The following is a 27,785-nucleotide window of genomic DNA, read 5'->3' on the forward strand; positions in this document are numbered from 1 at the left end:
AAATGTTTTTACAAAATAAATTGCTTAGCGGAGCACATACAACACACAAAGCAACACATGCGCACGTAGTTTCGAAAACAAAAACGTCCAACAAAAATCATATTTTGTTGTTCTTCTTCTGCCACACAACAAATAAACTTGGCAAACACACACACACGATCACACGCTCACCCATACCAGCATACCGTCACCAATACCCTCACACACACGCATATATGCATTCGAGTCCAACCGAGTCAATCTGTCGAGATCGCAGCCAGTTGATTCAACGGTTTGCACACAAATTTTAGTTGAACATCACAATCCGTTCAAGTCGCGGATAACTCCGATATTTAGTATTTTATATTGTAAGTAAAGAAATATTGACGAAATTTCATTAAAAAAAAATTCAAAAGAAAAAAAAAATGTCCTAAGTTTTTGCTTTACGACCATTTAACAATCCACCAACCAACCAGCATTTAAATAACGAAACAGTAAACGTAGTTTGAATTGACCGTTAAAGGACAACGTTTGCATTGTGTTCAATTGGTGTCTGTGTGTGTGAAGGGAAGACAGTGTGGCAACCTTCATTTCAAACTGAGTGTTAACTTTCCCAGGAAAAAAAGAAGAGAAAATGTTGTTAACGGCCTTCTGCCTGTGCAGTGTTGTTAAGTGATTTTTTTTTGTTTGAGTACGAAACGCAATTTTCAAAAACAATAAGTAGACAATTGGAAATAAATTATCGATTGGACTACTTAGCAAATACTGAACTCAATAATAGAACAGGTAACTCGTCTGTATGATGTGATGTGACTCACTGGTGGTATTTCGCTGTTAAAGAACTTAAACTAGATTCGGCGAGGTTAAACTACATCTCGATGCCGTACAAACCAAACGAACCAACAAACGCTTCTTATTGTTGATACTAAAATTCGATCCAAATTCGAATGATTTGATGATTGTTTGTTGTGCAGAAACCACAGTTTTGTGGGGTTGAAAAAAGTTTACAATTTCAAGAAAAACGAGAAAAGAAAAACAAGATATTAACAAAATAGTTTTTTGCCATTCAAAAGAAGAACCGCACACTGAGGCGATAGCTAATTTAACAGATACAGATAACCGTTGAAACCCCATTCTATTACAAAGTTGATAAAAGGAACATCCCTTTTTTAGTGTAGTTCAAAATATTCCATTGTAATGCATAAGAATTGCAGGCATTTTTTCATGTTTCATACATATTGAATTTGAAATTCTAACGAATTACGCAATTTGAAAATATTTACGATTTAAAAATAATACTCTTTGTATGTGTAGTTTCATCTTTGGCTGTATATGTGAATATGCTGTACCCAAAAAAGCTTTCGGGAAGTGTCGGTGAATTTTGATACAGATCTCTTGGGAAAAATGCCTTGGTGAATTCTATTTTTAGCCACTGTTAACAGTAGACTGCCCTCCCCCAAAATGTTCATTGGTAAGGTGTGCTTCTTCACGAACGCCAAAGCACTGAGATCGAAAACAAAAAGCTTTTGAGGCCCGAAATGTATGCATACATATTCACGGTTATACATGTATGTGTATGCGTGGGTATATGTATCATTCAAATATGTATATGATTACCTATAGACAAAATATTAAAAAAAATCTAAAAATATTTATTTTTCCAATAATCATTATGCGCACATCCAAACATGATCTACATATGTGTGTGTGTGTGTGAGGGAAGATATTTTTATTTGTATTATTCGAAACTGGAGCACATTTGATACACAGGCTTGTTCTTGTTATTTTTCTTCATTGACCAACAATGTATCAGGCGTACGTTTGTATTTCAAAGCAGAAGAAGCTCTATTTTATTTCAAATAGTCTGCCCTAGTTCCTTTTTTTAAGAAATATGGTCTAATTACCTTATAAAACATATGTCATATGATGCCCCATAATGGACTAAAAACACATCCCAATATATTGCTTAAAAAATTCTTTGATAAGAAAATATGTTTAGGTTTTTGTCGAAATTTAAAGAGTCCAGGAGATAATAATTCGGTGAAAAAAGAACCTCAAAAATAATGTTGTCGGAAATGCTTAAATTATTTCAAGCATTTTGGAAACCTCCGTCTCCGCCTAATCGTATGGCAAATATTTTCGAAAATAAATAGAATTTTCCGATTATGTTCAGTCATTCTGCATCGTTATATCTCATTGAGCACCTTTAAAAAAACAATATGACGATGTACAATATTTCTAAATTCAAATATCATTACATATAATTATTACATCTGATTTCCGACCAATAACGACTCGTCACTTAGACTGGTTAATATCTCTAAAATAAGTATGATTTTAGACGGAATAAGCTTAGAAACATGTTTAACATCTTCCCAAAAGGCATGCACACCAGAATAGTATTGTAGGTATTACTTTGATCATCTCCACATTCTCTCACTTGTATTCCATATGAAAAACGGCAGACCGCCGAACAAACACATCGACCTATTAAGACAAATTTCGAAATGCCCACATTTCACATTTCGCCGATATTTATTCTCGGTGTGTGTGTGATTGGAATCTGAAATGATTGAAAGACGAATGCCCTCCAAAACATTGGGAGTCGTGTGTGTACCTTGATAATTATTCGTTGTTTGACAGAGTAATGTGTTTTGTTGTTGTTGTGGTTGTTATTATTGTTGTTTCTGTGTCAATTCGCCTGTTTGTGTTTCAAATATCACCGTTACAATTCCATACAATTATTTCCTCTCCCCGTTTCGCCCTGTCCCGATCTAAATCTGGTCTTTTATTCGATTTAATTCAACCGAGTTCTTGAAACGATGAAAATAAAAACATTTTTATTTTTTCTTCTTCTTCTTCTCCGAATTGATTGTAGGGGGACGCAGCGATAATATTTTATAGAAGTGAGTAATAAGTCTGTGTGGTTCATGTGAAAGCCCTTGAAATGCAAAAAAAAACAAGACGACTCAACACTTTCTTGTTCACACAACTTATTGGCATGAAATCGAATTATTTACGAAAACAGCGACAACAAAAAACATATGAAAAAAAAACAACAACAAATAAATAAAAATTCCAATGGTTTGATTCACATTTTTGTCTTATTTTTTACAACGACTCAACACCAGCAAACCAGAACATATTTCCAAAAAAAAAAACACACCAAATATTTACATACATATGGTATTTTTTTTAATTTATAACAACACATTTATTCAGTGTATATACTGAGAGAAAAATATTCCCTGATCTAAGAACATGATTTTATACAATGCCTTTCTCGATCTGTGTTCAATTTCTGTAAATCACAATCTATAAAAGCCCAAAATGTTGCCGTTATTTCAAACAAACGTGGCTTTTACTTTTAAGTGATTTAAACCAATCCTGTTAACTTACAAAAGGAGATGGTTAAAAAAGTACACCTATTCTGTAACAATAAAATTTGACTTTATCCCCAAATTATAATTTATCGTCATCTTTTTATCCTGCACATGGACTATTTCCTATCGAAATTTCTTAAAACTAAACTAACTAATTGTTGCTAGTTACAAAATCTAAAACACAGACAATATTTGGGAATTCAAACTTTTGCACTAACAACTTTCAAGAAATAACCCCCGGTTTGCGCTGTAATGTCTAATGTGGTTTATTTTTCTTAAACTCCAGTTTCTTCTCGAGTAATCGTAAACACAAAAAACCGCAGCCATGGATGCCATCAAGAAGAAGATGCAAGGAATGAAAATCGACAAGGATGCTGCCTTGGAACGTGCTGCTACTTGCGAACAACAAGCCCGCGATGCTAACACCCGCGCCGAAAAGGTAGGTTATTACAATTAATTGGATCATATGAAATTTTACAAATTAGTGCTTGGACACTTTTCAAAAAGTGTTTTCTTAAATTAAAATTGTACTTTAAAATTTATTTGTTTTATTGTTTTCCCTAACAGGCCGAAGAAGAAGCTCGCCAATTGCAAAAGAAGATCCAAACTGTTGAAAACGAATTGGATCAGACACAAGAAGCCTTGACTTTGGTCACCGGCAAATTGGAAGAAAAGAACAAAGCTTTGCAAAATGTAAGTCAACTGTTTGTTTTTATTTGAATATCAATTGATTGGCATACGAAGAAGTTCATACGGTGGTTCGAACAACGTAGCAGATCGGTGGCACTTTCTGTTATGTTGTATGAACACCCCAAGAGGCAGCAATGCGATTTAATCATTTACACCACAACAGCCTCCATGGATCGACTCGTATGAACTTCCAGAAGTGTGTGCGATTGATGGTTACGTCCCACAAAATCCATATAAAATTTGTTTTTTTTTTATCGTTTCTCGCGATATTTTAAACAAATAGTTATTTGGAATTTTTGTATGACGACGAACATCAACCACACCCTTATATTAGTTCTTAAGTTCATATATAGAATATTTACCTTTATAGTATATATATATATATATAAATATTTACATAGATATAAAACTCAAAGATATGCATCGCTTCGTTAAGTGATAGCAGGGCAATACTTTCGTTCATTTCCGTTTCATATTTATTTGTGTTCGCTGAATTATGCAATTATTCAACACATTGGCAACAATTGTATATTTGCCAACGGTTAGTGTTGCCAACTGCGTCGAAATTTAAATGAAGCTATTTTTAAAAAAATGAACTCACATGCACACTGTTTATGTAGAAGAAGATTTTGACCAGATATTCCTAAAGAGCAGAGACAATTTGTAATTTTTCTCTTGACGAGTGTAAGAATGTATGTGTTAAACACACAAGAGAATATGTATGTGTAATGTGCGCATATGTATTACTTAGAAGCAGACGAAAAAAATATACTTTTGATTAAATTGCTATATTGAATATCAAATAACTGAGAACAGATCAGGGAAATGTGAACTGTAGGTCATCCCACCAATAATTTATGTCAAAAAAGATTATGTACACATTTCGGAGAGAAAACTATCCATTTGGCCTTCAATGTTTTCTAAAAACAGACAGACAAACAAACACTTTAGAAAGGAAAAAATAACCTGAAGGCCAGGTGAAGGAATGTCATTTTTGTAAAATAGATTTGATCATCATCCTCTAACACTTTCACATGTACGTGCCTTAGGTCGAAGAGATACATACATATATGTGTGTATATATGATAAATAAAAGCATCGTTACTCCAGAAATAAATATTACGTGTTATGAGTAATAATCATGTGTATGTATATTTATTTGCGTCCAAACACACACGCATATACACATGCGAAAAATTCCATTTTCCTGAAACTTTTGCTGCCTGCCACCGACCATGATGATCGCAATGGTGGTCAACACCCCAAACACAATGAGAGTATCCGAACATAAAAAAGAGCATACGGCTTTGAGAGCGTATGCCCATGACAGTGTTGGTGTCTTTGGGGGGTTTGTGTGGGTTGTATTATGGTCATAGATCGTTAATTAGAGCGTACTTGTGGGGGAAATTGCTGGCCTCTCCTCTCTATTTCGCTCTTTCGAAGCACACATACGCTCATACGGGCGCTGTGTATGAGTGTGAAGCGGACATGCTCTTGCCTCGCACAAGAATACGGCAACGTTTTACTGCTTAGACGTTTAGATTTTGTTTGGGGGAGCACATTGCTGGCTGCAAATATAGAAAATCATAAACCGCATCATACCACAAGACAGCAGCGCAGCACATACGGGACTATCAACCTAACGGGCAGAGATCTGAAGCTACTTAACTTCAACACACCACCAGTCAAACAGAATCCCTTCATCAAAAGTTTCTTCGATGAAAGGTTACTACACACTGAAATAGCATTTGAATAAAATCGCATTGGATTTCACCGATAGTCTGTGGATCGCTGGGGTACTGACGTAATTTACAACTCAGTCATTGCTGATAACAATGATGAGCTGTGAAATCTCTTGCTGAAAGCCGGAAAGCGTACTACACTTAACACATACAATATATACTATTACGTTACTATGTTACAATAGGGCAACCAAATCAGCCAAGCGTACCACCAATATCAATACTACAATTAACTACAACAATTATTAAATGAAATATACCAGAACACGCAACAAAAGGAAAGTGAAGTGAATTGAAGAGTGTGCAAAATGTTATAACCAAAAGCAGAGCTATTGTACGCGGTCATAAGAAAAAATCCTTCTCGCTATTGATCACCTAAGGGAAAACGCCGCCGGATCACATAAAACAAAACAAAAATTTTAAAACTTGCTTTTATTTTTTCCAAAAAAATACAATAACAAGTTTTTAATTCATTCATTAAACGCCAAACTCTGTCACTTGAAGTCGAATTAGGCAAACATTTTCCTTCAAAGAAAATAACGTCTTTAATTTGAAGTACATAGAGTGGCTGTGTGTGTACGGTTCGGAAAGGCAGATGGACATACCATTTTGATATTATTCGTTGTTTTTTTATTAATTCTGACTCATTTTATTATTAAGAAACGCGTTGGAAATTATGACCGTATAGTTTATTTATAAATTTCCATATCATTACGCGCCACATACAATAGAATGTGCTACAAGCCATCCACACCCCTCCCCTTCGCAATTGTCTCTTATCATTGAAATCAATAAACCTATAACAACGCGCCGGTGTCTTACTGCTTAGTGAATATGGTGATCAACCTCATCGCCGCCAGATTTAAAAATATCATTGAATAATTGCCAAAAGCTAACTTGACATTGCTGTGCTGCATTCCCCAACTAGAAACTAGAGCAAATTCTCTACGACGAAGGAATTTCTTAAAAAAAATGTTTTGATTTCTATAAAAACGTTAATGCAAAAGTAGTTAGCCACATCGAATAAACAGCCCAAATCTGCACATACTGTGTCCAAACTTAATTTAATATGGTGGAAAAAGTGCTGAGTGAAACAAATTCAAGCAATAAATGGCAAATAGTTTCTTACGGGAAATCAAAATACGTACCAAAGACAATTGCAAATGTAACTAAAAACAAAAACAGCAACAACACAACCACCAATCTCAAAAGAAAACAGCTCGTCGACATTAAGACTATCGGAACATCTGTGTCGGAAACAGCAAAGAACAGTCGATTGCACAATAAAACACAGCACAGCGACGCTCGCCTTAAACAGCAAGAGAACACGCATCATTACCCCACAACGACCAAAGATCTCAAGAAATCCGGATACACCGCTCAACCGCAACTACAACAGCACCACCATCGCAAGCGCTCAAAGTTACAGCAGCAAATTAAACGCGCTCACCGCCATCTGTTGACCAGTGGCGGTTGCGATAAGCAACAACTGCAGCCACGGTAAGCTAACAATGATAACTCTTGAGAGAGTACGACAAATAAATATGAATATTTATTTTGCCTCTTGCCATTCCGCTCAACACAGGAATCAGCTGTCATCATCGGCACCAGCAAATCAAAAATTAAGGCAGAAAAATAAAAACACAAAAGATATTGAAAACAAATCGGCACAAACGCATCTGCAACAGCAGCAAGTTAAACGCGCCCACCGCCATCTGTTAACCAGTGGTCAGCAACGGTAAGATATCATCATAACAGCTGTCATCTCATCGGCCACTTATCGACCTAGAGGACCCCACAGTCTAATCAGTTTTGTTTTGATTCTGTGTTATCAGTTTCTTTTGTCTTTCAATTTCGCGACGCCGACGATTTTCAAAACGCCGGCATTGTAATCCCAAAGAAACAAAGGTCTCACGCGTCATTTTCCTTTCCAAATCACCAAAAATTAATTATTTAATTCTTGGGGCCTAACTAATTCGGATAAATTTATTAATAATTCACAGCAACAATCTAAATAGTAATAAAATATCGAAGCATAGCAGCCACCAACACAAAGCTAACGGCAATCAGACCAATCAGAAGAAGGTGCAGAGGAATTTTGCAAACGATCAAGAATCCATAATATCGTCGCGTTGGTGTTCCATAGAGGAGCAGTTGGATTTGTTGGACAAACTTCTTTATTACTGTAATGAAGAGGAGGAGAATGCCGCATTGAAGGCTTGGTACAGTTCCATTAATCGAGAGTACCTATTGGAAACAGACTCATCCGAGGAGAATTCGGAAGGTGCCTTCAGTGATTGCGATTGGAGCTGGAGTGACATGATGATGTCCTCCTCCTCCGCCAACTCAGCCACAGCGACAATTACAACGCCAAGTGAGGACGATGCTCGCTCCACAATCAGTAACAGCAGCATGTCCACAACAACGTCGTCATCGTTGACGCCCAGTTCGCTTAAGAGAAGAGGTCACCAACATCATCCCAGGTTTTCTGGTACTAGAAGACCGGTTGTTCCGCCCAATGTCCAAGAGATTTTAGCTGCTCTGTACAAGAACGACGACAATGCATCACAACAAGAACAACAACAAACTACTTCGTCCTCCAACCTAGATATTGACCCGACGTACGATGACAGCCTGGTCAGCTATCCCGATGACCCAGAAGATGATCCCGAAATGGCCCAGCGTATCAAAGCATCACTTAATTTGCCTTTGACTGAATCAGTCACAACATCAATGGGCAGTAACAGCCCAACGCCCACTGACGATAGTAGTATGTTGGACGAAGGTGTGATGCAGACATCTACCTCAGGTTCTTCTTCCGCAATACAGCCACTCAGAGAAAAGAAATCCAAGTCGAAACGTGATAAAGGAGAAAAATCGTCTGGCGATACCACCACCAAGGAGAAAAAGTCGAAGAAATCCAAAAAAGATAAGTCGAAACGTGCCTCAGCTTGCCTAGACTCTAGCACCGACATAACAAATGCAGCATCCAACAGTGACTTGGCATCGGCAGCCACCGACGAGGGCATTGCCATCGACGATGATGATGTCCAGTCGGCGGAATGGGCAAATCTGAGATGTACAAGTGAGGCAGCTGAAATTGTGGCTGAACGGGAAGCTAGACGAAATAAAAATCGTTGTGCCGACTACCCGGGTCTTGCCTTTGGTCGTTCCATTTTCAGCTCCGATACCATGATGAAATTTAACATAATTCGCAATGAATTGCATAACATCATGAATACACAATTGAAACGGGTAATTAATCAATACACCAAATTCGTCTGCAGTATTGTTATTGTAGAATGCGGATGATAAATATCCGATCTGACATTGAAGGCCGATTTGTTCCATTGAGGATGTTGCAAATCGCCTCGATTGTCTAATTATACAAAACAACAATACTAGCTAGTGAACATTATTCATTCATATTATTCATTTTTCAGAACCGTGCTATATATCTAAATAGAACTAAAGTATGCAAACATTCAACATTCTGGGACTTAGAAAAACAATTGTCGCTCTCTCCACCGCTCCCATTCCATTTCGTTGTAGAGCGAAAATCAAGGCTATGCCGGTCAAATTAATCTAAATGTACGTCCTAATTAATTGGAATGAATTTACGGTGAATATATTCTATTCGTACTGAACACTCTCAACACTTCCCCCTCCCCGCAGTGAATACGCTGTATATTTAGCAAGTGATTACGTAGTGTTTAAAAGAATTTCCTTCTGTTTACTCCATATACGAATTTCTTGCTAATATGCAGCGCGAAAAAAGAGTACAAGCAAAATAGCCAAATATTTTTCAGAGTTTTTCTACACAGCGTGTCTCTGTGTGTGTGTGCGTGGATGGATGATTTGCCGGTATAGCAAATTTAATTTCATTGCTCTACAATACCGAATGAACAAACAACCGAACGAACGTATCTATCTTTTAATGGGGCCCAGCAAGCACAGCCGTATGTGTGTGTACGCTAAATAAAGACAAATTTCTCTTTGTACCTTCTCACTTTTAGTTAGCATGGCTAGCTCATTGTTTTTGTCTGTGAATATGAATTTCTAGCGGACCGACTGCTTTTTGAACCGACTTTTGTCTTTGAACTCGTTTTTTTTTACATCTATTATTTGTACAATGACCCACTTTATGTTATGATTATACGAATACCTTTAAGCCATTTCACATCATTGAAGAGAACGCCAAAATATCGTAGTGTTGTTACCCCACTTGCCGACACGGCCAGCCAGATCGTCCGACCGCAAGCTTTTCGACGACCTTCTCGAGCAAGCATCGATGCACCAGCTAATTTGCGTCTACCCTGTTCTATATAAGATCAAATACGAATGCTTACCACATAGAAATGTGTCTTTAATTATTTTCGATTTCGTCGTCCCCCATTTGTGTGTAATATAATTGTCCGAATTACGCAATTCTAATAATATTTCCTCAAATGGCAAATGATTGTATTCGCCTTTAATTAATAACTTATGTTCACATTTTTTGTGGGCTTTGTGTCGTTTTGCATTGCAATTTAGAATTTTACTTTTGCCATATTCTAGATTGAATTACTTTATTTTCAAAAACATGGATTAATATGGATATGGCTTTTTATGGTCGATTTTCGACAATGACACATCCATCCAATCAATTATTGAAAAACAAAAAGAAAGAAAAAACGTCGCCACACTGTTAGTGTTGTCAACGACCTTCCTAATGACGTTTACCCATATTTCCCATATATAGGTGCAATTTACTGATTCGTGCGCACCAATAAAACGTACATATGAGTACATATTTGTCTATCTGTGTGTTTATGTTTTAGTTCCAAAACACTACATACGAGGAGTTCACTTTTTCTTTTCATTGCCACTCAAGTGTAATCGCCGTAATCGCCGCTTATGTGTACATTTTCAAAACATGAAATTAGAAAAAACATCCAAATATGGAAAAATTATGAATTATAATCATTTTAAGTAAAGCCAATGATTTATTTGCCGTTAACGATCGTCATTAGTAAGGCCGGTTAAAGCTTACACACTTATATAGACAACATACATATACATAGAGTTTAAATAACTTGTCTTGCACATCGCCAAAACAGAAAAATACCAGACACTATCAATAAACAGAATTAGAGACTTACCCTGCGAGGGAATTATCTTTGTAAAGTTTAGGGTTCATGGCATTACACCTTCAAACCCCAATATATTAGATTGTCATTGTTGCGCAAATCCGTAGAAGTTCTTATTACATTTACAAGTTCGTTATGTTTAAAGGGAGTCATCTTCACAAGCGGTTGATTTTTTTTCAGTGTATGGTTTTTGAGTACTCTTCATTTTGGAGTGGCCTCTTTTATTGGAACTTCAATAAAAGAGAATGTTGTCTTATCAGAATTTTCTTTGCCTACTGCCAACATTCATAGAAACGTCATTCAGATTAGACTCTAATCATTAGAGTATCCTTTTGATGAGAGAATTAACAATTGGATTATTTTCCGCCCAAATAATACAAAAAATTCTTATTTTGTTGCGGCATTAACAGGTTTTATAGCTCTATACGCAATACAGCTGTCTCGTTTTCACCTATTGAGTTTTTTCTACAAATCTAGGCGAGGCTTTTCATGTGTTATTAGCCATACTTCTCATATGTTTACTGTCCCGGCTCTCTTTTTGTTTCTCAACTCTCAAACCTCTTCACAAAAGCCGACGATATCATTGGTTTTGTCAACGTAATCGTTTGTCACCACTCACAAAATTCATATGAGCTCATTCGCTGCGAAAAAGTCGAGACGTAAGCTTCGTTTTGTGTGGTTACAGTGTTTTTTGTGGGCATAAGAGCATTAAAATAAAAGTTTTTTTTTAATTATTCGAGCAAGAATATTGTTAATATTTAACGAAATTGAAACTGAAGCGTTAAACAAACGCCAAGAAAACGGTGAAAACAGCGAAATATTTTACAAAATATAAGTTATACACACCACAGCCAGATCTTTTGAAAAGAAAAAAAGTAGTAGAAGAAGAAGAAGAGAAAGAAAAAACCGGTGGTCGTTTTTAACCTAACGTTTGCATTGAATAAAAAAATATACATATATATATTCTCAATCGTTGTCTCAGTCTAACTTTAACTATTAACGTAATTTTTTAGCTAAAATAAAAAAACACAAAATTTGAGAAAAAATCAAGGTGCTTTTCATAAATAATACACACAAAAAAAGTTATAAATTGTACAAAGTTTTAAGTTTAAAGTAAAAGAAAAAAAAAAGAAACAAAAATGACGACCAGCATTCCACAAGGCACTTTATTGGATGTGCTCAAGAAGAAAATGCGTCAGACCAAAGAAGAAATGGAAAAATACAAAGATGAATGTGAGGAATACCATAAGCGTTTACAACTAGAAGTGGTTAGACGTGAAGAAGTAAGTTGAGAGAAATCGAATATTAAAAAAAGAAGAAAATATAAAATCCAAATAAAATGAAGAATGCTCCAAAAATTCACGGGAAAATAATATGTAAATGCAAAACATTATTCAGGCTCAAAAGTCTGTCTGTCCGCTCGTTCGTCATTAGTGGCTTTTGTTAACTAATATTTTGCTTATCTTAGGGCGAGTGTGTGAAAGGGACCGCTGTATTGAACCACCAACCCGTGTGAACATAAACTACTCAAGAGAGTAGAAGTGACATACCAAGCATTATTGTTGTGTTGCTCTTGCTTGTTGTTTTGTGAGAACTTCATATTGTACCTGTGAAACAGGGTGATTCCTACTCAGAATGAGAGTGGCACCAATTTCGATTCGATTGTGGGGAATATCTGGCGATTGCGACATGGATGATTATTTCATTTTAATCGTCGTTATTTATTGGTAGATTTCTTCCTTATTTGGTTTTCAGATCTCGTTTAGGTATATTTTAATTGATGTCGGTGGTGGAGAGTGTAGCCCCCTCCTTTTTTGTTATGTTGTTTCCGACTAACCGTTGTTTATGGTTTAAGATTCATGGTCGCCAGTACTAGTAGTATCTCGTTGTTGTTGTTTGTTTAATGATTGTTGGCACAAATTTCAATGTTACCCCAAATTGAGGCACGAATGAATATGCATGTGTCTATTTGGTATGTGAAAATGGTGTGAGAGAGGAAGAGCGAGAGTGACGACAAAGATGATTAAAACATTTCGATAGGCGTTTCTACAGTCTTTTTTATTCAAATATTATCTTACTTGGTTGGCATTTGCTTGCAATTGTCACCATGACCATAAAACGTTCATTCGTCTTTTGCTTTGACTTTTAATCAATAGAGTTTTGCAAAGTTTCCAGAAATGTATTGCCTTTACAATACTACAGAAACCAATATGATGGTGGGAGAGTGGAGAGTGCGAGAGACAACTTAACACCTCTACGAGCATTTTTTTGTTTTTGCTGCCCGATTGATAACACAACGCACTGCTGTTGTTTTCTCCAGAAGGTAATATTTGACGGTTCTTTCTTTTGGCGAGAACAATCAAAATTTCCGTAATCACTTTTGTCAAAGTGAATAATAAACATAAATATAGAAATGAAACAACAACTACTACAGCAACAAAAAACGTTTATTGAGAATACACATGACGACATGACGTCGTTCATCATCGAATCTGTATAGATAAAACACCAAATAAAGTATTTATTCACTTTTTGGTTGGCTTGTTTGCATTTCATTGTTGTGTCAGGGTGGCGGTGGTGGCGACGATGAGCTGACTGGCTGGCGATTCAAGACACAACATCAAAGTCCCAAAAAATACCCCATGGCAACGTTTTTGTGAGAGTGTGTGAAGTAGTGGACGACGAACTACTACACCACTTCACTCCCTTTTTTATTGTCAATGGTAGGTTGTTGGGCTGTTGTTTTTTTTTTATTTTCAAATGAATTCGTTAATATACATGTATGTATGTTCGTACGACTGTTTGTAGTTATCTACAAAAGCCACAAACATACGTACATTCTAGTTATAACGATGACGTAATGTTTCACTACCACTCCAAAAGCCCCCACAGTAAGAGAACAGAGAATTTTATAAGCTGGCGAGAAGAAATGCTTTCGGTGAAAATAACTTAAAAACAGGACAAAACTGACATGATTCACGAAATTTGGCGATTTCAAAAAGACTCAAACCACAAATGAAATAACCACCAGTTAACAATGTTGATGTCATGATGTCATTCCCACCCATTATCGGGTGGCTATCACCAGCGTTAGGCGAGGAATGTTTGCATACTTTAGATAATATAGGAAAGCGTGGTTTTCGTTCATATTTCTCTTTACAGCAGCATTATGGAAGAGGAACAATTTGATAAGAAGCTGGCCTATACCACCTACTATACCGGATTGTCTCTGATACATAGATGAGCATTGTATTCATAGAGTGTGGGTGTAGGGAATCGATGATGTAGTAGATTCACATTGGGCTTCCTAGGAAATTTAGAAAAAAAATATATATTGTAATGAGCGAATTTTTGGAGCATATCTTTGAGTTTTATATCTGATTAGGCTATTTAAGTTATTCTATCGTATTGTATTGTATCGTACATTTCTATAATATCTGTAGTTGTATCTTATATAAAATTTCCCTTGAAAACATTAATTTCCAGGCCGAATCTGAAGTTGCCGCTTTGAACCGTCGCATTCAATTGCTCGAAGAAGATTTGGAACGTTCCGAAGAACGTTTGGGTTCTGCCACAGCTAAGCTCTCTGAAGCTTCCCAAGCTGCCGATGAAAGTGAACGGTTAGTATTCTTCATTCCAATGCGAACTGTATTGGGATCTTTTTGAATTTGTTATTGTTTATTATTATTATTTTGTATCATTATTCCTATATATACCTATATTTATTTATATGTAATTCTATATCCAATTTTGAAAATTCGATATAGTTTATAGCTACGTGGTGAAGGGTTTATTTTCTTATTTTTGATTTCTCCTTATGAGAATATATTCATTTCAACAATAAAAATCTATTGTTTAAAAATATTAGGATACGAAAGGCCCTTGAAAATCGTACAAACATGGAAGACGACAGAGTAGCTGTTTTGGAAGCCCAATTAGCACAAGCTAAGTTAATTGCTGAAGAAGCGGATAAGAAATACGAAGAGGTACAGAAAACACAACTAAACTTCTTCAATACGATACATCTGATTAGTAGGGTACTAGGGTTATTAGGTTCAGAATTTCGTCGTACATATTTCATATTTTAATTTAATTTGGTTTGCGAGGTTAGAAAACGTCGTTGTGCGGTTTATATGAATACAATGCTCTCTCTGAAAGGTAAACTATACAACCATATCTGCTCCAATATGGTTGATACTCATTAATAATAAGATTAGTATTAAGTAGTAGTAATTGTATTGCAATGTATATATTAATTATTTAAATTGTAGTCCTAGATTTGTAAGAATGAATGTCTGTGTACACACACACAAATTGTATGGCGAATTGTAAATCATTTTCAAAGACACTAATTCGTTTGCAGAAAAATTAGTAAATTCTGATTTTATTGGAATTTTGGATTGTGGCTTTGAAAATGCTTTACTTCTTAACTGTTTAAGTTAATTTATTTTTCTTATTTCTTCTTAACAACAACAACATTATCATCAACAACAATTTATGGCTTATATACAACGTAAACAACGACAACTCCAACAACATGGATTATACGGCAACATAAAAATTATAACAAAACCAACATCGTTTGTATCCATACGTGTTATTATGTCTCTGTGTGTCTTGTGTATTTCGTAATACCTTCACATGTGATTCTTCGGCACTTTGTTGTTATGTCGACTGCACCACCACCTATCCTCTCTGTGTGTTGCAAATGTGGTCGATGAATAAACGATCGTGCGGATAAACGGAATCTGATTGCAATATACTTCACTTTATAATCTTGGATGTCTTCTATCTGCAACGCTTAAACGAACCACCGAGCAGTGCTCGTAAGATCCTTGAGAACCGCGCCCTTGCCGATGAAGAACGCATGGACGCTCTTGAGAATCAATTGAAGGAAGCACGTTTCCTTGCTGAGGAGGCTGACAAGAAATACGATGAGGTGCAAATCAAAACCCATTTCAATAGTTTACTTATTGCCGATGCTAGTTGTTCATCTTCTACCACTACTACCAATAACAATATTATAACCACTACTAATTGTATCCCCAATGATGAAACATCAGATACGAAACAACCAACCCCCGATCCATTGCCACAAACTTGATTGTCTTTTGTTATATATATGTAATGTCTAGAAATATCAACAAAACTTGTATTTACACGATTTAATAAATTGCTGCACCTAGAGACCGACCGAGCTGCGGCGAAAAGAACGAACACCACGCATGATTGGTTTGTCTGTGACCACAGCTCTGTAGATTTCCTAGAGACTAATCAGCTCTTGTAAATTGATCAAAAGTTCTTTATTGCACATAAAGAATGCTTGCCCGCCCTATGAGTCAAAGAAAGAGAAAAAGAAAGTAACACTATTTGGAAGCAGTTGGAAGAGGAGTTGGTTGTTCTAGATCTGAAAACAAAAAACTAATTGGATGATATATTATTATAATTGTATATGAAAACTTGTGCTGCTTAACAATCTAAGATTAAACTGTATATGTATATATAGCGTCCTATACATATATATTTATATGAAAAACAAAAATACTGTTGTAAACTAAACAAATTAGCGAGTTGTAAATTGAAATTTTGTAACATAGTTACTTCTTATTGTAAAAAAAAAAATAAAAATATGTAAATTTATTGCATCTGCTGCACCTACCTCGGAGGACAGTGTCGTCTCTTCGTTAAGTGTACGGTGCAGTGCAATGTATATGAAGAACTATATAAAACAATTATGGCAATAATTAGAGAATTCAAATTTACGTTTAAATACTTTCTACAGTTTGCTTATGTACTTTTTTCTAAGAGAAGAGAAAAAACATATTCTAGTTTTTGTTAACTGTCCTATTATTGTATTTATTTTGTGGTAAAAAGTCTAATTAAATTCAATTTTCTTTTTTTGTCATTTCTTAATATGAAACTATATTATTATTATATTATTGAGCATATATTTTTTTTTGCTTATTCATATAATTTAATTTTTTTATAATAAACATAAAACAATAAAATTGTAAAAAAGTTAATAAATACGAAAAGCAAAAATTGCAGTAAGAATTGTTATTTTAGTTGTAATGGAGCATATTTAGCAGTCTTGGAGAGCATTGGGAGTGAAATATGGTATTCTTGTGGATATACAAAAGTAATGGTTTTATTTGTTGTTAGGGATGATTCTATATAATAGTAATTGTTGTTTTTTCTTTAGAAATATACAGGTGTTTAGATAACCTAAATACATCCTCCATATTTTTTTTTTTTTTGAATTCAAATTGGTCAAATATGCGTGTTTTCCAAACTATTTCAAAAATATATTTTGGTGAAATACATTTATTTAATCAAAATATAGAATCGACATGTTGGACTTCTTTAATATAAAAGTTCATGGCATAGTAGGTTTACTTTCCTGATCTAAAATAAAATTAAAATGCTACTACCTGTACTTCTCCTCATAGTTTTGAATATTAATTTGAAGTTTAAATTGCATTAAAAGTTGTGATCAAAAAATCTAAATAGAAAATAATGGAAATTTCTCTTTCAAAAATATAAGCACCATTAGTTCTACCTAAATCATACCGTACATGGTATCCCATTATACATCAAATCCTACCTTACATGTTAAATGAATCATTTTTGTAGTCTAGTTTCGACAAACAAAGATAAGAAACACTTTACAAGTAAATGTTATGCAAGTTATGTATTTTTTAGTCAATTCCTTTGATTATAAATTATGATTCATACTTGATTATATGTAGTGTGGTTTTATGTCTTGGTTTAGCGTCATAAAACATATCAAAATGAGGCGAAGCGTAAAATGCTGGATTTAATGTGTTCATCAACACTAAAAAAGCTATGCATATAAATATAGATTTTGTTCCAATGACAATATACGCGATGGTTACTCATTGAATATTTTAACAAGGGTGAAATTTGGTAACACCAATATACATAACATTTATATATATTTATTGATTCACGTAGACATTTCAAAAAATATGATTCATTTGAGAGAATTTATTGCCATAATCGATTTAACTACCATTGTTTTCTTAGGCTACATTTTCCGTGTTTCGATATTTAACGGTTCGTCTTTTCAATAGATACAAATATATATATATATATAATGACCTAATTCCCATTTAAATTGTTAGCTTATTTCCAACAATACAAATTTAACTCGTCTTTGAATTATTAATATTGTTTAGATCTAGCCGTTAGCTTTGATATAGACAAACAGATTTTTTATACGTAACAAATGTAAATTATGGCGGCGATTCTATTACTAGGTGTGCCAGCCAGCCAGCCAACCAGCTGACGTTATACTTTTACATGAGCTATTTCTGCTGTTACTTAAAAGTGAGGAATTCTTCGTTGACATTTACATAAATAAAACCATTACTAAATCATAAGAAGAATATTAAGAAGATGTTTTAAATTGTTTCACATCCCAATGTTCCTTAGAGGACTCTATGTTGATAAAAGGAGAAAATATTGCTCCATTCTTTCGTAGACAAATTGCCATAATTGTTAGTAAAACTCAATACCCTTTAAAAGGCACAAGTTTTCTCTACCTTAGTTTCCCTTGTTGTTCGTTGTATATAGTATTACTATTGTTACTATGATGCGCAGAGCAAAAGCGATACAAACGACCAACGCAGTTACTAATGCCTATTAACAAATCCATGTCAAAGAACCAACAAACAATGTTGATGACAAGTGTGCTAAACAGTAAGCAGTGCCGCAGTGCATACTGCTCTACGATCGCCGCCCGCCAGCAGCCAGCCGGCTTTATTAACTCTACTATGTGTTTTGTGTGAAAAGAAACAACACCCTCCCATCGAAGTCTATTGTAAACTCATAAATGTATGTTTTTGTTTTAATCTTTCCCCTTTCCAACGAAAAATGGCTGTATTCAAAATAATTCGCCGCCTTTTTTAAATACACCACACAAAGGTTGCCCGTAAATTGGCCATGGTTGAAGCTGATTTGGAGCGTGCTGAAGAACGTGCCGAACAAGGAGAAAAGTATGTTTTTCGAAGAGCCGAATGTTATATCGAGTTGTTTATGTTTTTTTTAATATTATCCTTAAAACCTGTTACAAATGTTTACTGTTATTGTTATCAAATGTTTCCTTAACACAAAAAAAGAAGCAAAACCTAACCTCCAAAAGTGCAGGCAATCAATTTTGTACAATTCAAAGAATTAGCTAGCTAGTTTCAATTTGATTATTGTTAACAGTGTTTGCTTTTGTAAAAAATGTGAATAATTTGTAAAGAAGTGAAAGCATGTTTGTTATTAGCGTTAGACTCTCGTCACACACTTATCATTTGCTTGATAATGTTTGCCGTTACTTTGGATCGAATTCAATCAATCACATTCACATTTTTTACCAAAGAAACTGATGTTATTACCACAAAATGTGGAAATCCCTGTTATTAATATATTTTCCTCTTTCTCATTTCCCAAATGAATTTTGTTGTTCAAAATGCTGCTATAATACTCTAATGCTATAACATCCTGCCAAACAAAACGCTAACTAAAAAAAAACACGTTACACGCCAACTTGTGGATCGTATGTGAATGAATGCTCGATCGATCGCTCGCTCGTTTATTGTTTCTATGTGTATGCCTAACCATAACAAACAAAAAAGGTGGCCAGAAAACTAGTTCTCATGGAACAAGACTTGGAACGTTCTGAGGAAAAGGTTGAACTAGCCGAAAGGTTTGTAATCGCTTTACAGTTGTCTGTCTGTATATCTAACTAACATAAATGCTTTTGTTGTGTTTATTGTTTTAAGGATAAATAAAAAAGGAAGACAATTCATTTAATATTTGGAGCGCTTTGATGCAAAACTTGCAATATTATTTGACTGACCGATGTCGCAATTTGTCTCATCTCAAAGTTGCATTGTTGGTCGGTGCAAGTTTGCAACAACGTCGTCTGAATTGAAATAATTTATCTTCCGTTGATTTTATAATTTTATTTTTGATAAATATATTCTAAACGATGATTTCCTTTTATTTGAATTCTCACAGCAAAATTGTTGAACTTGAAGAAGAACTCCGCGTCGTTGGTAACAACTTGAAATCCCTTGAAGTTTCTGAAGAAAAGGTTAGTTTTTGTATATATGTTTATAGAGTTTTATTTATTTGCCTTGGATGTTCTCGTGACATCAAGAGCAACATAATAATGAAATTTATCTTCAAAAATTCATTCTCAATAATTATTTTTGTTATTTCTCTTATAAAACCAACAAAATTCCATATCTATTTCACCATTACTACAACACTACACCCTATGTATTATATTACAAAAATTCCCCCATATATAAAAAATACATACATATAACAACAAATGCATTATCATTGTCCAATGTAATGATGCTGGCGTTATTAACTCGAACACCACAATGACATAAAAACCACCAACACCCTCCATGCCGTACATATGCCCGTAAAACTACAACAACAATAAATAGGCTAACCAACGCGAGGAAGAATACAAGAACCAAATCAAGACCTTGAACACCCGTCTCAAGGAGGTATATAATGAAATCACTAAAATTTACACACGCTTTTGTAGCGAAGCGAAGAGTATTTTCTTCTCGCAAGAAAATATGATTCGCTACACGAAAGCAAAACACAAAAAATAACAAGACTTCCCAGAAACAAAAGCTCGATCGATCAATTTTTGAAATGAATTCTGCACCGAAAGACGCCGACTATGACTCTGCCTATGTAAAGGGAGTTGGTCTCAAAGTCTAGGGGTTTGGTTTAAATGTTCTAGCATCAACTGTGTGTGTTTTATTGTTGTTGGTTAATTTAAGAGAGATGCCTTCAATCTAACTTTATTTTATTTTTTTAAATTATTTTTGTTTTTGTTTTTTTTTTTAATTTCCTTTGTTTCTGTTTTTTGTCTTTTTCATGTTTTTGGCTGCTTTTTTATTGATGAATTTTATTTTGTTTTTATTATTCAAATATGACAAAATAAAAACGCTTGAAACACTAAAACCAATTTACATTGCATGCAAACTTATTAACCCCTTCCAAATTGAATGTATGGTAATATGCCTCCCCCACCTGCCACTAAAATCCAATGTAAATCGAATTGTTTGAAAACCGAACTGCAATGATGCCAACCATCACCAACCAAAGGCTACACACAAAGAAGAAACTTTAGAGTCACAGCTCAGACTTTTGGATCATCAGCTAAAAGAGGTATTACAACATTGAAGCCAGTGTTTTCAATTTGAATGGTGATGGAGTAACTATGTGGAAGAACTTACACTATCAATACTAAACACACTCACTCTATTAACAAACTCTAATTTGAAATATCGCATTAGATATAGAAATTACTTTTTTAGTGGTCATAATTGGCAAAGTTGGTTAAGTCAGTTGTGCCCGCGCCTTGTTGTGCCCTCGCTTTAAATAGATACACACACAACTAAAGAAAGAAAATATGAAACTGCACAAATTGTTATTCTCAATTTTAATAGTTCAAAATGTACATATAAACAACAACAACTGGAAACATTTTCATTGGTTTGTTGTGCCGATTGTGTAAAACAAATCTATGCGATATTTTCTTTTTTTAATTGACACACGGACCCTAAAACCATAAAAAGAATATGTCGTGATAACCAAACATGAGTATTTACAAAAGTTGACCCATTTTTGCTGCATATTCCTTGTCCTGTGGATTGAGGAATGAGTCATATTTTCTTTTTGGGCCAAACGTACACTTTTTGGCAAAATAAAATTGAAAACAACCTTTTGTGCATTTATTGCAAATCATTTCTAACATAAAGTCATAAATTATAAACCAAATGATGATAAAAGCCAAAATGAAAACTTTCTTAAATGCTCATGTTTTTCGTTTAGGCCCGTGAAACTCAAAGTATTATCGAAAGGGAAATCAATAATCTCAAAAACCAATTGCAGGCTGTAAGTGTACGTTTTTGTGCGATTTCTGCTGAGCTTGGTGCAAAGTAGTTAGATGCAGTAGTAAAACTAATGAACAGTCACAGTCTAAATCGACAAGATAATCAAAAGATGAATTCGAAGATGTGCAACGTGCAGCTGAGAAAAACCAATGACAAGACGACGTATTATGTCTATTAACTTGTTTGCGATGACTGTAGTATTATTCTAATTGTTAAAATTGATAGGTATTTGCATTAAGAACTGTATTAACTTGGTGGTCGTCTGATCAATAGAAATTAAAGTTGAACAGTATTAAAATTATTACTTTTGCCTGATTATGATTATTTTTTCTAATTTGTTGTCGTTTTTATTTTGTTATAATTTCTAACACTATTAACATTTACGCCATGAAACCAACCAACCAATTTACCCTCCCTCAGTGATGAAAGAACAACACCCCACCCTTATTGCTAATTAAAAAAAAAAAAAATAGTTTAGTTAAAACTCCTTCATTAAGACTACAAAAATGTTTTGTTAGCGCTGGTTTTGGTAGTGTATAAATCTCTCTACTTAATTTTTGGGAAGCTTATGTTATTTTTTATATCAAAATGGCATGAAAACAAAGACAACACGTAAACACCGAACAACAGTGTGTTAATTAGAAAATAAATAATGAATTTCAAGTAATTGCAAATCAAAAACTCGTTGTCTTTGTTTTAAATCACTTTTACCTCTTCCTAACAGAACTGAAACTAATATACATATTTTTACTTTGTGTAGGCTGAAGCTCGCGCTGAATTTGCCGAACGTTCCGTTCAAAAATTGCAAAAGGAAGTCGACAGGCTCGAAGGTAAGTGCTAATTTTTGACTTGATTTGATATTTTTCAAATTCAAATATTGAATAGGAGCTAGAAAATATGAACTCTTTAAAAAATAAAGAAGACTATGTACGTTTAAGTTTAGATGAAATATTAACCACAATTCTCCTTGTGTTTTTTTGTTTATTATTTATTTAATATATTTTTTTAATTTGATTTTTTTATTTTTATGTTACTTACACGCTTAATCTTTTATTTTGCCTGCCTGCCAAAACAAAATGTTTTTTTGATATTTGTTTACTAAAAAATCGAAACGAAACCAACAATCCGCCATTCCTGTGTTGTTCATTGTTGTGCCGCCATTTTACAAATGCTAACCCCTACTTCCACCATACGCCTATGTGACAATCAAAAATGAAACTATTAAATGCCTTAAGATGACTTGATGAACGAACGGGCCAAGAACAAACTGCTTCAGGAAGAAATGGAGGCCACCCTGCATGATATTCAAAATATGTAAAACCCAACAACTGCAACAAAATTATTATTATAAAAACAGCAAAAACACTACCATACTACTTAGCCTAAGGACTCATTTGATACAACAAGGCTTGTTTGCAGACACATCCAACAAATGAGAATCCACAAACAAAGCGGAGGGGGAATAAAAAACAAAAAACAAGAATCGTGCATACGTCCCCATACATAGACCTGCCCCTTATTAAGATAACGAGCAGCGTAATTTTTAACGAAGAGAAAAATAGTCCATTAACTACTGAAGACCGTGTTTCTTATTCTTATAATTATTATTACTATTCCATACATACTAAGAAAAACTCAAGCGACTTAGTTTTCCTCCTTTGTATTTAACTTCTATGACGTTAATGCTTCCACAACAACAAAAAACAAAACCAACCAACCAACATCATTCCCTTCATTTAACTATAGTTTAAGAAAAGGTAAAAGACAAGAAAAAAGAAATTAAGGAAACATTCCATATACCACCTATCTATCCACCCTAACTAATTTACAAAGCAACGCCACTTTTCAAGCACACAATCTCTCTCTGTCTCTTCCTTTCTATACCTTTATTGCCAGTAAAAATGTCGGTAAATCTTTTCTTTTTATTTCGAAAATAAAGAAAAGCGATTTTTTTTTTTAATTTTTACAAAATTGCATTTCTACCAAGGAATTGTGTGTATTTTCTTCTGTATTAATAATGTTAATGTTGTAAAAACTTTTCACCCTTACCGTTTTATTCGATCATAAGTTTTTCAAGTAAAGAAATCAAAATTTTTTCTAAAAGAGCAAAATATTATAATTCTACGACAAGCTTTTTTTAAGCATTATATTCTATTCTTTTCAAACGAGAACTACACGCAACAAATATTTGTTTAAATTGATAAATTATTGTGTATTTATTTTCTTCTTATATAAATGTATTTCGTTTTAAAATGTACATGCCCATGAAGAATGAAAATAATTATTTTGCGACAAAAACAAACAAAAAAAGACAATATATAGTATATTTCTATTATTTACCGTTTCTTTTTTAATTATTTATATTATATAACTACTATTACAAAATAAAATATTAAAAACCAAAACCGCTGCAATTTGCACAAAGAACATTTGTTTTTACGCGAGAGAAGACTCAAACGCCCCTCGAACCGCCGGTGGCAGAACTTTCATTGGCTGACCGACCGACTGACTTATCCTTCGTCCATGTATTGAGAAACACATCTAACTGTTGAGCTGTTATTGAATAAAAAATAAAAATAATTTTGCCTGTGTACCCAAAACGATCGATTGTCATAACACACCGTCTATTACCAGTTTATAAGATTGCATTTATTTAACTCTTTTTTTCTTTTTGCTTCGAAACAAAAAATTCTTTTCCTTTTCAATTAATTGCAATTTTATTTTCTTTTTTTGTTTAAAACAATATATCTGTGCCTTCTTTTTTTACCTCCGCTACGCCTCCAAAATTACGCTAACTAACGCTAACAAAACCAAATTTTGAACAAAATTATACGCGATCCAATCCCCGAATAAAATAAATTGTTACCACCAACACCAAAACCATTCCTCTTTGTAAATGCATTACATTGTGGCAATTTAACATCATGCTCCGTGTCCGGACAATAGATGAGATAATTTACGAAAAGGAACATTATGCAATCATCGGTGATTCGCTGGACCAAACATTTGTTGATTTGATGGGTATGCCACCCTGTTATAATGATCGCCATCCCAAGCCTCCTACGCCAAAGTTACCAACACCAACACCAGAAGAAATTGCCGCAGCCGAGGCGGCTAAAGCTGCTGCAGAAGCTGCGGCAGCAGCCGAATCCGAAGCAGCAGCGGCGGCAGATGCTGCTGCAGCCGCTGCAGCTGAGGGAGGTGCTACGGAAGGTGCTACAGCGGGCGATGGTGCCGCTACGGAAGCTGCACCACCAGAGCCTGTTAAAGAAAAAACACCACCTCCACCACCACCATTTGAATATGCCATTGATTTGCCACCAGAAGGTGCTGAGGTGCCATATGTGAAGAATTACGAACCCGGCCAGGAACCACCACCACAGCCTGCTGCGGAAGGAGAAGGTGCTGCACCAGCCCCAGAAGGTGCCGCACCACCGACTGAGGTTGCTGCGCCACCTACTGAGGGTGCTGCGCCACCTGCTGAAGGTGCCGCTCCTATTGCTGAAGCTGCTGCTCCTCCAGCTGAAGGTGCCGCTCCTCCAGCTGAAGGTGCCGCTCCTCCTGCTGAAGCTGCTGCTCCTCCTGCTGAAGCTGCAGCACCACCAGCCGATGTTCCACCTGCCTAAGCGTCTTCAAAGAAGAAACTGTAAATTCTAGAGAGAACACAATAAAATTGGATTTGAGAACAAAACAAAAATAAGATAGCACGTGTGCCTCCTGATTATGACTGCAACTTAAGGGTTTCCTTGTGTGTTCTAACTGACTGTACCAAACATCTTTACTGCCACATAAACACATATGTGTCCGTAACAGCTGTCAAGCCTAATCATTCCTCCTACGTATGTGTTCTTCGCGTACACCCATTTACGTGTTACACCAATATTCCTACACCCTCTTATCGCCCACTTCTATTTCCCGTACATGTGGATCTATGTCTATATACTTTAGATAGATTCCTAAGCTATTCTTCTTACTATCTCCATGCACAAATTTATCTAGTATTGGATTTTTATTTCTTTACTACACTTTTTATTTTGCTTTTTGCTCCTGTTCTTCTTCATCAAATCTATCCATTTCAATTCGACACCTCATTCTCCAACTAAAACACAAAAGACGAATATATTGTTGAAAAGGAACGTTACTGTTTGATTGGTGACAGTTTAGACGAGGCGTTCATGGACTTGATTCCCGGCTTGGAACCGTTCTACACACCACGCAATCCCAAGCCACCCACACCGAAATTGCCCACACCTACTCCAGAAGAAATCGCCGCTGCGGAAGCAGCTAAAGCTGAGGCAGAAGCTGCAGCAGCCGCAGCGGCGGAAGCCGAGGCTGCTGCTGCTGCTGCCGCCGAAGGTGCCGCCGCCGGAGGATCGCCTAAGGGAGAAGGCGCTGGTGAAGCTGCACCCGGCGAAGCTGCACCTGAACCAGCGCCCAAGGAACCCACTCCACCACCACCACCTCCACCACCATTTGAGTATGCTATTGATCTACCTCCAGAAGGTGCTGAAGTACCATTTGTTAAGAATTATGAACCACCACCACCTGGATCAGAACCCGCAGCTCCTGCTGAAGGTGCTGCTCCACCTGCTGAAGGTGCTGCCCCTCCAGCTGAGGGTGCTGCACCAGCCCCACCTGCTGATGGAGCAGCCCCAGCTCCACCAGCTGAAGGCGCCGCCCCAGCTCCACCAGCTGAGGGTGTTGCGCCAGCTCCACCAGCCGAAGGTGCTGCCCCAGCTCCACCAGCTGAAGGCGCAGCTCCCGCTGAGGGCGCTGCCCCAGCTCCACCAGCTGAAGCCGCCGCACCAGCCCCTGAAGCAGCAGCACCAGCTGCCGAGCCTGCTCCAGCTGAGGCACCAGCAGCACCCGCGGAGGCACCACCCGCCGAAGCTCCTGCGTCTTAAATTAAACTAAATATTTTGTTCGCCTACCACAACCGCTAAATCAATACTGCCAAATTCTTTTTCTAAGCTCTAACGCATGACCAATTAGCCGAATATGAATTATATTTTTTTTATTATTATCCTAAAAAATAACCAACCTTCTCCGTTTGGACACGGCTTGAAGCAAGTGTTTGAATTGAGAACAAAGCGCCATAACTGCCGACATTACTGCTGCTGCCGCTGCCGCCAAACTGCTAATAAACCGCAGGAGGTAATTTGTATGTCGAACTAAACGTTTTTTGTGCTTGTGTGTCTGCAATAAGTGAGAATTTCGTGGACGTTTCGTGAGGAATATTTTGTTTGTTGTTTCTGTTTCTTTTTGCGTTCGGTTTACTTATGATTTATTTTGTTTCTTTTTTAATTCTCACACATAGACGACCTTGTTTTGGAAAAAGAAAGATACAAGGACATTGGAGACGATCTCGACACCGCCTTCGTCGAACTCATCCTCAAGGAATAATTTCGGAAATCTTAAGATGTCTATGCGCTCTGAAATACCAACGTATCGTGTGTCCTGTTTTGTAATGGCAGTGCAGTTTTGAGTCGTAGTTTTTAGAGTGTATTGAAAAGCAACACCCACCCCGTATTTAATTATTTATTTATTTTTATTTGCACTTTTGGATTTTGTTGTTTCAACTCAAACGATTTATTTTGTTTACACTATATATGTAAATTAAAATGTAATAAAATCACCAATACCATTATATCATCCAAGTATATACACATTGTGTATATCGAAAATATATTAAATCCTGTTTTTATTTATTTATTTACACATACATATTTATATATACTACCAGAATATATAATAAAAAATATTATACAATTTTGCATATCAAGAGAAATGTGGTTGGCGTTTTTCATTTACCCTCCGATTGCCTTTCATTCCAGAGGAAGTTAGCAAGAGCAAAGAGAAGTACAAAACAATCGCCCAGGAACTAGAATATGCCGAATTAAACAACTACTAACCAATCATACA

The 27,785-nt window shown here is 35.6% G+C and overlaps 1 protein-coding gene across 12 annotated transcripts; it reads left to right on the forward strand.

Annotated features, from left to right (window-relative positions):
- Nucleotides 1–188: 188 nt before the first annotated feature.
- Nucleotides 189–27,785, forward strand: LOC133324658 (tropomyosin-2). Of its 12 annotated transcripts, none has more exons than XM_061533498.1 (10): nucleotides 189–347; nucleotides 3,649–3,801; nucleotides 3,930–4,055; nucleotides 14,410–14,543; nucleotides 14,792–14,909; nucleotides 19,569–19,639; nucleotides 19,954–20,029; nucleotides 21,073–21,135; nucleotides 22,624–22,693; nucleotides 27,698–27,785. In XM_061533498.1, exons 2-10 carry the CDS (start codon nucleotides 3,688–3,690, stop codon nucleotides 27,772–27,774), a joined length of 849 nt encoding a protein of 282 aa, XP_061389482.1. In that variant the 5' UTR covers nucleotides 189–347; nucleotides 3,649–3,687; the 3' UTR covers nucleotides 27,775–27,785. The 12 variants fall into 12 exon arrangements, with proteins under 12 accessions (XP_061389482.1, XP_061389480.1, XP_061389481.1 ...); XM_061533496.1 differs by lacking the exons at nucleotides 21,073–21,135; nucleotides 27,698–27,785 and adding exons at nucleotides 20,397–20,459; nucleotides 27,181–27,512; XM_061533497.1 differs by lacking the exon at nucleotides 27,698–27,785 and adding an exon at nucleotides 23,099–23,183.

The sequence above is a fragment of the Musca vetustissima genome, unplaced genomic scaffold, assembly GCF_032173495.1.
Source record: "Musca vetustissima isolate MV318-11 ecotype Yass unplaced genomic scaffold, APGP_CSIRO_Mvet_v1 utg19228, whole genome shotgun sequence".
Taxonomy (NCBI): domain Eukaryota; kingdom Metazoa; phylum Arthropoda; class Insecta; order Diptera; family Muscidae; genus Musca; species Musca vetustissima.

Coding starts and splice junctions, on each gene's coding strand:
- LOC133324658 (XM_061533490.1), top strand. CDS start 8,114: ATGATGATGTCCTCCTCCTCCGCCAACTCAGCCACAGCGACAATTACA. Junction 18,942..19,953: donor CGTGCCGAACAAGGAGAAAA/GTATGTTTTTCG, acceptor GAATTCTCACAG/CAAAATTGTTGAACTTGAAG. Junction 22,694..27,180: donor GGAAGTCGACAGGCTCGAAG/GTAAGTGCTAAT, acceptor TCTCACACATAG/ACGACCTTGTTTTGGAAAAA.